This window comes from Spea bombifrons, chromosome 6, assembly GCF_027358695.1.
Source record: "Spea bombifrons isolate aSpeBom1 chromosome 6, aSpeBom1.2.pri, whole genome shotgun sequence".
Lineage (NCBI taxonomy): Eukaryota > Metazoa > Chordata > Amphibia > Anura > Pelobatidae > Spea > Spea bombifrons.
In genome coordinates, this window is record NC_071092.1 from 29,717,396 (window position 1) to 29,732,258 (window position 14,863).

At 39.4% G+C, this 14,863-nt stretch overlaps 1 protein-coding gene and 1 long non-coding RNA gene across 5 annotated transcripts in view; one reads left to right on the forward strand and one right to left on the reverse strand.

Moving 5' to 3' along the window:
• LOC128499871 (uncharacterized) overlaps positions 1 to 14,863 on the reverse strand; it is a 374,046-nt gene that overhangs the window by 122,593 nt on the left and 236,590 nt on the right. The window lies entirely within an intron of this gene.
• Positions 5,247 to 14,863, forward strand: part of OLFM3 (olfactomedin 3) — a 50,237-nt gene continuing 40,620 nt past the window's right edge. Inside the window, exon 1 of the mRNA XM_053468827.1 lies at positions 5,247 to 5,717. Within this exon, the coding sequence (XP_053324802.1) occupies positions 5,658 to 5,717 (60 nt within the window). The 5' untranslated portion in view covers positions 5,247 to 5,657. The remainder of the gene's footprint in view (positions 5,718 to 14,863) is intronic.

A 14,863-nucleotide genomic window follows, 5' to 3' on the forward strand; every position in this document is an offset into this window, starting at 1 on the left:
AGCTTGTGAAAACTAGTGAAAAACTTGCAGAGGATAAGTAAGTGTAAAACATAAAACTAAATTGTATGTGGCTTTATGAACTGAATATTACATACATCTTACACCTGTAGCGGCAATAACAAAAGGCTAAAAATAAAAGTGCAATGGTGAGTTTTATAATAACAATGAAAATAAATTAACCCTGGTACCAAAAAGAATGAATTGCAATCATATAAATAAATATATATGTTGTATAATATCCGGATGTACTTAATTTCTATCAATTTCTATCAACTCCCCTGTTGGCCTTTCCTCAACCTTTCCCAATTTATGGGGGACGTCCTCTTGTCTGAGACTTCAGTCCCTGATTTCGCTGGAACTGTCCTCAGACATCTATCTAAAGTTAAATTCCAATTCTTAAAGGTAAATTACATTTCAAAAGCAATTTAGCATTCACTTTACGTGTCATTAAAACTATTTAGTCATTAAAAATATCCAACAGCCCATTTGTTTAATGAAAATTCATTTTAAATAATATCTGTGTTGTTAAATTTGAGAACAATTGTTCTGTTTATTTATATATTTTAGGTATTTATAACAGCTAGAACAAGTTTATGTAAGGTTTTAGTATGGATGCATTCTGCCAAAGTTTGGTTACCCTTTGTGTTTGCTAGTGTGTAAATTGTTGGTGTCATATTAAAAAAATAAACAAAAAATCTCAGATTTCAATTAAATTTTTTTGTCAACTTAGTATTAGCTGAGTGCGCACCGTCAGTACAAAACCACTGTACTGTTAAACTAGCCTTCTTATTTACCAAAAGAATGAATCCAACACTTGCATAAAATGATATCACTGACATTGCCTTTGGGCACAATTTGCACTACATATCTTCTCGATTACATTACGGAACCATGCCTCTGTCTTCATACAGCCATGTTGATCTTTGTGGTATATGAACATATCTGTTATCAGCTTGTTTAGATTTCATACTGAGAAGTTTAACAGTGCATTTTATCTTTGAATTGACCTCTTTTTGTAAAACGCATGTTATACGCAGTCCTCTAGAGTTACCCAGATGCTAATGACTTTCTACTTGCTTCATTGCATCCAAGGGAGCAGACCTCAGGTTGATGGGATATGTAACAGATGGAGCATAGCAAGTCTGAAGCAACATATTAATAGACTGATGCATTTATTGAACACCTTTTCTAAATTACTAGAAGATTCCAATACACTGAATTCTTTGACAACTTGAAATCACTTATATAGACCTGGTAGCTTGATTTAAGAAGGGTGGTCTCCACCAGACTGAGCTGCAAAATGCCACAGAGATTTACTGGTCACTGGAAATCAGGCGTGCCACCATCTCCTGGTCATCAGATCTGGGTCTGACCTTTTTACTTTTCATCACAGCTGAACCACAGCAGTTATCTGATAATAAAGCAAACACATATGCAACATTTAGGCTTCATTAGTGACCTTTTCAGCTCAGTATTTCCTCCATATTGTTTGGCCAATGAGAATTAGTGCCAGGTCTAGAGAATTATTGGATTTTTCTTTCTGCGTATTTTTCAATCCAGAGTTGTGTTTTGCTTAGTTAATTTTCCAATGCTTATGTAGCCTATTCCTTATTCTTATTATTCTCATTGATATATCTGGCGCAAACAATTTACAAAGAGCCTTATGAAGTGCGAAAAAATGTCCCGTTATGAAATGCACCACTCCTTCTCACCCATGTATGCTTAACAATACCCACTGTTTTTCTTGGTAATTTACACCTTTCTCCAATGGACCCTATAACTTCTGTCCAGCGTGTGTTTATTCTTCTGTATGAATTACATTCAATTGTTAAACATTAACAATAATTCTTTATATAGATAAATTATATATATATATATATATATATATATATATGTATATATTATTATCATGTGATAGAGAGTTATATATATATACATATTATATATCATGTGATAGAGAGTAATGAATAACCAAAGTAAATCTTGTTTAAACTGAGATTAAATTTACTTAACCCCCTATATGCCACTCTGCCTCCAGAAATGCCTTATACCCCCCCTATATGCCACTCTGTCCCATGATATGCTTTTTCTTTTTTCCTAAAATAATATTCAGATTTTGGGGGGGTCGTCTTATAATTGAGCAAATACGGTATTTGGGTGTCTGTGTGGCAGAGCCTTTCCTGGTGGGTATTTGGGTGTCTGTGTAGTAGAGCCTTTCCTGGTATGTGTTTGGATTTGTCAGTGTGGCAGAGCCTGTCCTGGTGTGCGTTTGGGTGTGTCGGTGTGGTACAGCCTGTCCTGGAGTGTGTGTTTGGGTGTGTCGGTGTAGTAGAGCATTTAATGGTGTGTTTGGGTGTGTCGGTGTGGTAAAGCCTGTCCTGATGTGTGTGTTTGGGTGTCGGTGTGGCAGAGCCTTTCCTGGTCTGTATTTGGGTGTCTGTGTGGCAGAGCTTGTCCTGGTGTGTATTTGGGTGTCTGTGTGGCAGAGCCTGTCCTGGTGTGTGTGTTTTGCAGTCCGTGTGGTAGAGCCTTTCCTGGTGTGTGTGTGTGTCTGGGTGTCGGTGTAGCAGAGGCTGTCCTGGTGTATGTGTCTGTGTGCACTGTACTTACTGTAGTAATAAATTGATTTATTTAATGTTTACATATCCAGAGATAAAACACCCTCCTGAATTTGTAGTCACTTCAGAGGACAAAACTTTCTAGGCACAGAAATCAGTGAACAGAAAAGTAAAGGTTTTGTGTTATTTACTCTTATTTCAATCTGCATATCTTATCACAAAGGATTAATTGCAGAAATTTGAATGGTGGTTGGTATCTTCAGAGTGAAACCCAATTTAGTTGTAAGAACTGCTTTCATTTTTCCCATTGGTTTCACTGTCCTTCCCCCTTAATGGAGGACCTTTTACATAAACAAACTGGCAGACCACTTTGCATTATGAACTGTGTGCATTTTTTAAAACAAAAATTTATAATGTATCTGGGATGAGCTATTCACTGGATGATGCAGTGCTAGAACAGTTGTGGTTGTATTAATAGCCAAAAGTTTCTTACAAGAATATCGTGAAGAATAATGTGATCACTGTTTTGTTCCACTAAATAAAATGGAACTTTTTCATCAAAATAATTTTGCAGTAGCAAATGTTTTGATTCCATAATTGATTAGGGCCTTTTAACACTTTTGCTTTCTGGCATTTTAATACAAATAATGTGATAAAAAGAATGTTTTGTAGTTATTTGTATGGCAAATAGTGTGACTCGGGTGTGTATAAGGGGTGCGTGTGGTTATAAGAGCTCGACCGCGAGATAAACTATATGGGGCTGGTCTTCAAATGTTTCCAGGGCTGCTTTTCATTCCCAGTCCGGCCCTGCTGGAAGGGTGGTCTGTAAGCATTGGCAGATCCGGGGGGGGGGGGGGCACAACGGTTCTGATCATTATAACTCCCTTCTGCATGAGGTGGATAATTAATGGATAATTAATGTAGTCTGTTACGTGGCCAAATAAAGAACGTGTTAGTTACCCCAAAGTAACCCTCTCTTGATAATTACCATTTGAAATGGGTATGGCACTCAAAGAGTTAATCCCTCATATGATGTGTTTTAGCTGTATATAATGAGGCTGTTTTTTGTGGCATTACATGTGTATATAACATGTACCTCTCTCTACATGGTGTCTTATCTCAAGTAAAACCATTACTTGAGTTAATTTATGTACTGACCTATTAAACGTAGGGTTTAAAAAGTAACAGAACAGCTTTAGGCTGCATACACCCTACAGGGCTCCTTTTATTTGCTGGATTAAATTTAATTGAAGTTTGATGATAACATCGAATATGAGTCACTTTATTTTGAATAATCACACAGTAGTATTCCTGGTGCTTAGCAGTTTGCCCATTCTGCCATCTGGCCACCACTTCTGGCTGCACCACTATGTCAGCCACAAGTGAACCAAGTTGGCAATCTGAAATATCTCCCAACCTTCATCTTTCCTTCCCCACACCATTGTGGCTAGCTGCTACCCCATTTAACTGCCATCTCGAAAGGATCTAGAATGTGTCCAGTGCCAGCCCCTTCCACCCACAGGTGCTTCCAGAGGGAGAAGGAAAATGGGGAGAGAGAGGCAGCAGGGGCAAAAGTGAGATGCAGGAGAGAATGATCAGAGGTGTGATAGGGGATGCTGCAAATACAGTATCTGATATCCAGAGCTCTTTTACCAGTGGCCCATGGCTGAAGCTCACTAGGATTGCCTGTGGCCAGCTGGGTTTCTTCTGAGAGGCTGCTCTACACCGTGGGGGTCTTTCTGGCTGCTTTTGTAAGCAGAGAAAAGGCTACGACTATCATATTGTTATCCAAATCCTTTAATCCCCTCCCATGGTTTTCCCACCCGGTTAACTAGCCCAGCCTGTAACCCATTGTTTAAGCTACAATATTGGCCAGTACAGAAGCCATTGTTTATCTTTAAAATCACTCGCTCCCAGTTATTCATTTGTTTTATTTTTCCAGATACGTTTGTACACAACCCGATTACGCTGGAGAACTATGTGTATCTTGTGATGTGTGAGGACATCACAGAAGCTGCAGGAACCTTTCATGGGCCAGAATGCGTTACTTTCTTCCTTCGATCTCCTATACCGATGGGGACAGAAACACCTCTCGCAGTTTTAATTCTCTGTATAAAACAGCTGGCTCTTTTCTTGCTGTCATTACAGCAGCAGCTGGAAATGAGGTAACAGGTTGTGTGTTTGTGAAATAATTCTCTCCCCGCCGGTTTTCTGAGTGAAGCCAATTTTTCCATTGTATTCAGTCCCCATCCTACCTCCCTTTCTGTGCTCAGCCACGAGAAAGAAAAGGAGTATTAACCCACCCACCTCATCTGAATAGTAGACGTCTTAGCAATTAACCCTTCGCAAGAGTGTGGGGCACTGCAAAGCATGGCTCATGCCTTTTACCACGGAAAGGGTTAAATCTGGGGGTGTCAGAGATCTCCTGAGAGAGGGATGAGCTTTGTTGCCTCCTCTGACAGGGGAGAGTTAATAATTCCGTAGTAGCGTCGGGCTGGAATCCTCCAGGTGAAGTGCTGGGGGGTATACACAGTGCCTTATTGTACTATAGGGGCGTGTGATTCCCCAGCATTTAGGAACAGAGCCAACGGGAGCGCGTCTCTCTCTGCAGACTGTCAGTGACATTCACAGAACAGCTATGAACGGGATCCAGAGAAGAGGTGGAGATCGATAGTCCTGCTAAGGGTGTGAGGGAACTAGACACTTCAAGTGAAACCACAAAAGGACCAGGAACACGGGGGGCGTAATACGAATATATCTGTGAAAGATTTATGAGAATTTAAGGGGAGAGTAACCATATTTTCAGCCTTCAGCCCTAGTGCCAGGGTACCTGCTACTCTCCCCTCCTGAAGCTACGTCCCCCCAAATCACTGCATGAAGAGCCCCGAGAGCCTGTGTGATGTCACATCCGTTACCCAGGTCTGAACACCTCTTCTAGTAGCCCTCCTCTCCTCAGGCAGCACCTTCTCTTGCTCCCCTTACTCGCTTTTCGCCGGCTGCTGGCCACCAAACTTTGGCTGCTGGATCAGCACCAGGGACAACGCAGGATGTGCAGCAAAGAGCAGTGCTGATGAGCTGGCCAGACAGGGGAGCAGCATCATGCAGACTCCTTGCAGCCTCCTCCTCCTCACCCTGCTGGCTCTGCTGGAGCTGTCCAAGGTACAGTAGACTCCCTGAAAGCTGAGGTCCGCACTCCTCCTTGCTGGCAGGTTCTGTTTGCATTATTGTGCTTATGATGTGGATAATTTTAGTGTTATTGCCATGGATACACCCTGGATCCAGCCATCTCTTATTCTGGGAATGCGTCCACCTAGCACAGAGCGTTGCATGTGTTTGCGTGACAGGCACTGGGCTTGCTGTGGATTTGGCTTCAGGTTGGGGCAGAGGTGTCCTTGTGATTTTATTTATGTAGTACGTACTAGGGGGACGCAGGGATTGTGATCACTCACTCATTGTATATCTGTGTGTAACTGGTCAGTGCTTAGACTGCAGAGAGAGCCTGGGAGGGGGGTAGCCAAGGATGCAATAAGTACTTTATTTATGATGTTTTTGCTCTGTAGGAGAGCCAGACTCTGTACAACCCAAATAACTTCCCACTGAAAGCAATAGATAGCAGAGTAAAACTGCTCCTGACAGCAGCATTACCATGCCGTAATCTGTTTACTGCTCTGGAGTCTGGCCAGACCTTGCTGAATTTCTCACCAAAGCAGAATGCCAACTAATCCTCGCTCTCAGCTCATTTGTACTTTGTAAACCTTGATATTTGGTGTGTAGAGAGATATCTGGCAAGGTATTCCGATCACGAAAGCTGTAAGCAAACCTTCCCAGACCTCTGGTGGGGGTGTTGTAAAGAATAAATTATACTCGGTTCTTCCTTGTGCAATTCTAATTATGTCTTAATGAAGTGTAATAGGCTTGGCATTTGGAGTCAAGGATTCTCACTTTAATGTCTAAGCATATGAATTTTAGTCTTCGGCTTTCTAATCAGCAGAATATGGTAGTTTTGCTTTATTGGAATTAGTTTTAAGAAAAGTACTGCAATATTTGAGTAAACGGCACATTTCTGCCTGGTGTATGTGAAATCCAGACACAACAGACAATTCACAACAAATTCCCCCTTTTGAGCCACAATGTTTTTACATTAAATTTACAATTTTGTTTTAATTCATATGATTTTTTTATGTAATGTATATTTGTAGTTCTTGAATGTGATACACTCTATTAACCCTTTGAGTTTCAGACCTACTTTTCATGACTTCTGATCCCTCAAAGCTATAAATATACCACTACAAGGAATGTGTTAAGAAGCTGTTTGCTTCTCGTTGGTATATTGTATCATGCAATATCTACCCCTCAAGAATAAAAAAAAGGTGATGCATTGAGCTTACAGTAATCTTTTAAGATAGATCGTCATTTTTGGTGCTGTTTTGACTACACTGGTCTATATGTGGTGACCAATCTTGACACAATCCCAATGGTTGCTCAGAAATCCAAAATCTTTTGCGCCCTAGAGGTACAAAACCTCTGTCTCACTGGACGGGTACCAAATAGTGCGTCTGAGTGAACTGCTTCTACCCTTGTTTCCTTTGTAAGTATTTGGCATCTATGGGAAGTAATGATGCATTTCATTCAAATGACACTGGCTTTGGCAGTGAAACCCTATAGGAGCAAATTACATGAATTGATAAAAAATACAACTCCTTTGAGATCTACTTGCCAGCTAGCTTATATTTGCATGTTATGCTGTAAATACAGCACTGACTACATGGTTTGAACTATTTATTTAATATGATATAATCATATCTGCGTAAGTAGTAATTATACAAGAAAGCTATGCATACACATGCATGCACACACACATACGCATGCATGCACACACACATACACAATGCACACACACGCGCACATACTCTTTTACCAGATGAGCTGCTAAATTCCCCTTTTACATGTACATGTAGCTACTGGCACATCAGGTTTTCAGAACTATAACTCCCATTTTTGTCTTTTGCTGTGAGTGATATCAGTGGTACCCCCATCATTAAGTGACCAGGAATGGTACGCCTGTGGCTGTGGATTATAACCAAGGATTCTGAAAATTTAAGTACACCTACTATAATGTCATATATATATTCTGTCCATTATCTGCTGTGAAAATCTAAATATCCAAGATTAAGGTTTTTCGACTTAATTCTTGAAAGCCACTAGACTACCAGTATTAATTAACAAGCAATCAATCAATTAACGTTGTTGTGCATGGAACCAACAAAATGATTCAGTGCCGCTGCTGGGAATACACTATAAACAGCCATGCTATACAAGTGTCATTCTCTTTTGTTGTCTTCTTCTAGACGAGCTACATCTGGGTGAAGCTGGTACATTCAATATGTCCTTGTTTTTACACACCTACGTGTAATATAGGCTATTGAAAAAGAAAGCAGCTTTTTTTTAAATAACGTAGTTTCACCTTACTGATGGCCATCATTTATCTCAAAAGGTCAAGACTAAATCATACTAGCATCTAGTAGCATCTAGCCTACTAGGCAGGCCAACAGACAGAGTGGAGAACTTCTGGGGAAGCAGGTTCAAAATGGAATGCATGGCACACGGCTAACCAGCCATGTGGGCGGGGCTATCTGCACATAGAGGTGGAGTAAAAGGGAATGTGGGTGGGGAGTAGGCACGGCTAAATGTTGCCCCCCCCCGCCCAGAAAACAAGTAAAGTAACCTGGTAATCGAAGTAATGCTTCATCTGAACACAAGTCAAACATGGAGACTTTCCATCCAATGTTTGTTTAATGTGTTTTAAATTATAAACCAATACCGTCTACTAACAACTTTACCAGTTTTAATTTAGCTAAATTAATTAATCAAACTATCTGTAATTGGTACATTTTGTTTTTCAATCAGTAGTTGTTCTAGAGGTATTAAGTTTGGAAGTATAGGACTGTTTTATCTAAAAGAAACTGAGACTAATGGGAAAAAATAGCAATTACTTAAATGCCCCAAGTTTCCTCTCTCCTCAGCTCAAAAAAAAGCTGCCTGAACTGTAAGATACGTAAATGAACAATTTAACAACTTCATGAGGAGAAACAATCATATTTTGAAAACATGAGTTTAAGATGGCTGCTCCTACTGGAATACACATAATATGGGTTCCTATTCCTCATACATATAACTTGAATTGGTACACTGTTTGGATGTATTATCTAATCTAAAATATAAGATAGGTGACAGATCTGCTTAAATGTTACAGATGCATTTTATCATAAACTATAAATGAAATCTTTAGGTTTATTTATTCAAATATTATAGTCCGAGAAGCCATGCTTCAAAGGCAAATTAATATTGCAACTGATTTTATAACCACGATGATCACTTAACCTATCTTTACTAATATTTACTCAAAAGATGGCTGCTTCTTGCAAATTATCTGCAGCACATCAAATATAATCTGTCTACATCAATAAGATGCTACTTATTTGAATAATGTTAATTACACGCCAATTAGTTTTCGTGTTTCATTCACTTCCATTGTTAAACTTACATTCGATACACACAAGCACAAATATTTTCATCTGGAAAAACATTACTGGAAAAAAATTGATTTTTTTTCAATTTTCCTAAATTTCTTTCTCATTGGAAATCGCAAAATAGACCTAAAACAAAAAACATGGTGTAGATTATGAATTTAGAGAGGAGAAGCAAAAGATGGTCAAAACTGGTCAAATGCTTATAGCATATTCAAGAATATAAATTCACATTTATTCTAGATCTTCCCTTTTACTCGTGTGGAATTTTAAATTACATGGCATTTTCGAATGGGAGGTTAACCCTTTTGATGCCATACATCATTGAGCAATTTATTATAATTCCCTGTCAAACATTTACTTGCTATGTTGAATCAGAGCATAACTCAATGCACTTAACCTTTTCTGGCTCCCAATGTTTTATGAAGAATGATTTTTTTCAAAATTATTTAGTACCGGTAATTAAATTTGTCATTAATTTCCCACCTACACACAAATTGAGGCTATATGATAAGTAGCATCTTTAGTTTCCATTAAATTTCAGTGCTTTCTTTTCATCAGCAACATAATAAATTCGTCAAGTCCAAATGGTGATGAATTATGTTTTGGTTGCTGCTCTAAACCTGCTGCCACTCCTTTTTGTCAGTGGGAAGCTCTCAATTAGGCTTTACCAAGACAGTGAATATTTATCAATCTGAAGAAATGTACATAAGAAGTAAGCTGCCTGCTTTTTTTCCTGCATGCTGTAGAAGAACACAGTTGTTCCTCGATTCTCAAGCTATCCTGCCACAGTTTTGCCATGTCTCCAAATGTCTTAATGAGCCATGTGCCAACTCAGTGCCCTAACATAACCAAGTATCTGTCAGCTAGGATAGTATAAACAGAATTTTTTAACACGTCATTTGAGCAGAGATACTGCTTTGTTTCTTTTGAGTTACATACACTGGCGTAACTACAGGGGTCGCAGCTAAGACTGGACCCGCGCCTCAAGGGGTCCGGTGCGCCCCCTCCGACCCCTCGTTCCTGTCTCCTCATACAGATTCAAAATTGTTTAGAAGACTGTACCACCCCAAGTCGGAAGAGCCCTTTCTTATCTAGTTTGAATCATTATGTGGAGACAGGAACCCCTCGGAGTCACATTATGACCCCGTGGTGAAACCAAGAGAAAGCTGTAGGAGCCGTGAGAAGTAAGCGGGCAGGGGGTGGGATGTATGTGTTTGTGTTTATGTATGTATGTGAGCATGGATGTGTTCTTGTGTGTGTGTGAGCATGGATGTGTCATTGTGTGTGAGCATGGATGTGTACTGGTGTGTGTGACTGCCCTGTTTACCCTGTTGTAGAATATAATAGTACTATAATAATTGTTACTACCTTACAGGAGGTTGCTCGGTGTAGACACCAAACATGGCCACCTCTAGCAAGATGTAGTTTCCCATTGTACGGCGCTACGGAATTTGATGGCGCTATATAAAACAATAAATAATAATAACTAGAACCATACCTTGTTCCACAGAAAAGGGGACATATGGATGGCAATGTGATTCTGAAATAATTTATTGATTGTGGCAAATTCATGGGAGCAAAATTAAATGCCTTTTTCTGATTAAATATTAAGGTTTTTATGTGTGAGCTCCGTTGGAACATGTTTGGTCAACCAATCCACATATTTATTATTCATCCCTATTTGGCACATAGATGAACTTCAAACTTTAAATGAGGATTAAGGTTTTACACGACGTTAACCACAGAACAGATTGAGTAGCGGTTCAACCACAGTCTGGGTTTGGGAATCTGCATCAAACCAGACATCGCGTAGCATTGTTTTTATATTATTTGAACTCATCTTCTCTGCTACATACAGAGACAGTTTTAATCCCATTCATTTGTACTGACAAGGAAGCGAAGCATAGAGTAAGAATCTCGTTATCATGCATCCGTCTGTGATACGCCGGGTTCTTCTTATGGATATTTATGCGTCAGCTTGTGAAGTTTTAAGTGTCTTCACTTCATATAACTGCTCATTCGGCGTGCGTTCAAAGCGCTGTCTGTCAATATCACAGTAATATTAGTCTCACGCCTTCTGATTACTCGGCTCCTTTGCATTCCGAGGTGGTAATAAATCTAAAATATGATCACAATAAAATCCCAGTTTTTTTCCTGTTAGTACACAGGTCCGGAATATTGATGAGCTATTTTTCATCTTTTCGAGTAAGTCTGTAGTAATTACATTTTTTGGAAGGTTTGCATTGTACTTTAGCTTTTTTATTTCTCTCCGTGTCTTTGTAAATAATCAAATTATTCATAAAAAACAGAATATTCATAAAAACTGAAGGATCTCAAGGATATCAAAAAATGAAAATTGATGTCTTTATGTTTTGCAAATAATTTTGCAAGTTTTCCTAGCACTGCAGAGGTTGTTAGCTAAAAATTTACTGTCACATCGCATGGAGCTGTGGTAGTTTATATGAAAATGTATCTGTTCAACTCTTATCAGCCAAAAATAATGTGTATGTACCGTATATGTGTGTATGTATATATATATATATATATATATATATATACCGTACATACTTTTCAGTAACTAGACGCCATCATTTAAGTTTATATAGATTGTATTATGAAAATGTGTGCTCCTGCTAGCTATGCAATATTTGTAACTTGCCATTATTACTCCTTCTCTTTCACCATATTAAGTAATTTAGTTTCAAAATTGCTCCTCCAGATACCCAACATACCCTGGTTAGTACACATAGAACATATTTAAGTCTCCTTTTTATGGGTTTTGCAATCTATTGTTATTCACTGATATTTAATATTTAATTTAGATATTCTTTAAAAAATAAACATGTAAACTAGCAATATCCATTTGCATATACACATATCTCATTTAGCACTCTCAGTGGAGTTGTGACATTTGTATGATGGACATTACTCATCTCTGCTGGCAGGTGGCAGTAGTGAGCTTTTAAATCATAGGTTTCCAAACCAATGAAAACCATAACCATGGATTGGTTTTACTCATTGAGTGCCAGGGGACTATGTGGTTCTTTGGTACGCAATATTCTGCTCAGCTTTTCTGTGACCAGGCACTCACACATCAGATGTTCCAACCTTTTTTCCTTACTATATATTATGGAGCAACATAGAGTATAACACTATTTATTATCAGGTTATTTTGATGATGTAAATGTAGTGGCTTTGATTTGGCAGGCAAATTAATTGTGCGTAAAAGTGAACTTTTTCATGACATCACAATGTTTTAAGAGGTAAAATTGTCACTAGCCATTGGAATTATAATGCACAGCGGAAAGTAAAGTGCTTTAAGTTTTCATTGTGTGTGTTCTTAGCATTACCTTACCCCACACATCTCGTCGTCTTTTACCTTACATCCCTATGAGGAGTGTCAGCTATTCATCATATAACCATCACCCTTGGACACAGGGGCGGGCTGGGCCGTGGGGGCAATTGCCCCCTAGGCCGCCCGAAATCTAATCTAAACTGCCGCTGGGTGCTGATGCCGCCGGCCGGCGCTACTTTAATACTTTTTTTTTAAATTTAATATGGCAAGCCGGATCGGCTATTAAATGAAAAAAAAAATAGTATTATAGCAGCGCCGGCCAGCGGCATCAGCACCCAGCGCCCGTATGCGATGGCCGCCAAGTGATGGGGTGAAAGCTCCGCCCCCTCGCACTCACCTTTCACCCCTCACGCTGCTCCCATCACTATGCGGCCATCAGATTGTTGGAAATCTAATCTAAACGGCCGCTGGGTGCTGATGCTGCCGGCCAGCGCTACTTTAATACTTTATTTATTTTTAATATGGCAAGCCGATCCGGCATATTAAATAAATAAAAAAAAGGATTAAAGTAGCTCCGGCCGGTGGCATCAGCACCCAGCGGCCGTTTAGATAAGTATTCCAGCAGTCTGATGGCCGCATAGTGATGGGAGCAGCGTGAGGGGTGAAAGGTGAGTGCGAGGGGGCGGAGCCACTTCACTTGACTCCCCCCCCCTGCTTGGACATGTCCTCCCCTGCTTGGACATCTAGTACACAGCTTTTTATCAGCTTATGTGGCACTACACCCGCTGCCACACTTAAAAAAATTAATAGAGCCAATTAAGATTTGTGATTGCTCAGGAAAGCAAAGGGAGCTGGTCAGTGACCAGTCTAAAATCAGGTAAAGACCCCTCTTTGCTGACCCCCATGGAGCTGTGACGCTGTATAGATACTATTCTACCAAGGGTAGCATTTGGTATTTAGAGTCTTTTCTCTTTTCCAAAAATCAAATTTGTTTGACCTGTAGAAGAACATGTTAAGGCTTTTAATGAGGATGTTGTAGAATATTTAACAAGTATCCATTTCACCTTCCCCAGATGTATTCAATGTCCTCGTTGTTCGGATCTGTAAGTCTTTGCTGTTCTCACTGCATCGATTCTTGTCACTAAACATTTGCACTTGCTACCATGTCGATGACAGCAAACATGTGTATGAGCCTTGCAGAGGGATATGAGCAGCTTAATTATTTCAGGAACAAGAGGAATGCTCTGAAGAATTTGGGTGTGCTAGACACATTATTCTTATAAATCCTGCATTATATTATCAACCGTAGTTGGGAATACCCAATGGACTGTAACCAAAACATCTTGCCCTCTAGTTCCAGCTGTGGACTAAAAACTCCAGCCGTTCTCAGACACTATTGTTTACCTTGGTTCTTAACGCCTGTTGTGTCTGATATTAGATATACAATATATTGTTTAGAGTAGAGATTTATATTGAAACACAGGATAAGAGCTGAAACACAATGTAATTAATCACATCGTAACATCTAACTTCCAATGCTGCAGATAACTAAACTGGCCGTATCAGCATTTTCAGCTTGGATATTATAAGCATAGTTTGGACTGTTTATACAAAAACATTACACATTTAGTGGAGAACTCTGATGGTTATTAAACATGCTGGCCATGGATTGGAAACACTTGTTTAAACAAAGTATTTGGCTGGTCTATGAGGATTCACGCCAAATGTGAAAGCCAGTATAACTTTTACTCTACATTAGGGAAAGAGCCATGGCAATCAAACTGACCCAGGGCAACATCCTCAGCTGCTGTTTTGGACCAACCTCAAGGAGAGTCTATTCCATGCTTCGTGTTTCCTCTATGTTGAGTGTTCATGTATGACATCATATCTTCAGAAGTAGGCGCAGGGCAAACGATACCATGGAGGCCATGCAGTCTAGACACAGACCTCTATAACAGCACTGGTATTCATTTACTAAATGATTAAATCTTGATGGATGCTTTTTTTGTAAGTGTTCCTTGTTACATTAATATATACTTTTTCATTTGATTAGTGTAGATTTGATCCTTAACTTAAAATGGAGAATACAGGAACCATATAGCAGTAACTAATTTATAGGTCACTTCCTAAGCTTTAGTTCTGGCACCTTCCATTCGGGTGTGATTTCCAACAAAACCCAAAACCCAAACCTTTGATTGGAACGTTACGGCATAGTTTGCCACTTACTGCATTGTGAAACAGATTGTAGAAGGTCTGGTGGGGACAGGCCATATAGAAGGAGAATGATGTTGTTCAACTGCTAGTTGGGTCAGCCTTATCCAAAAACGGAAATGGATTGTCAACTTTTTCCAGTCATAATACATTACATTTTATTTTGTGGAGTGCCGGCAGATTCTGTTTCTATTTATCGGACCAGGATCACCCTTGGCCAATAATTTTCCATTCCAGTAACTCCCCCATATAACTTTATCTGCTATTCT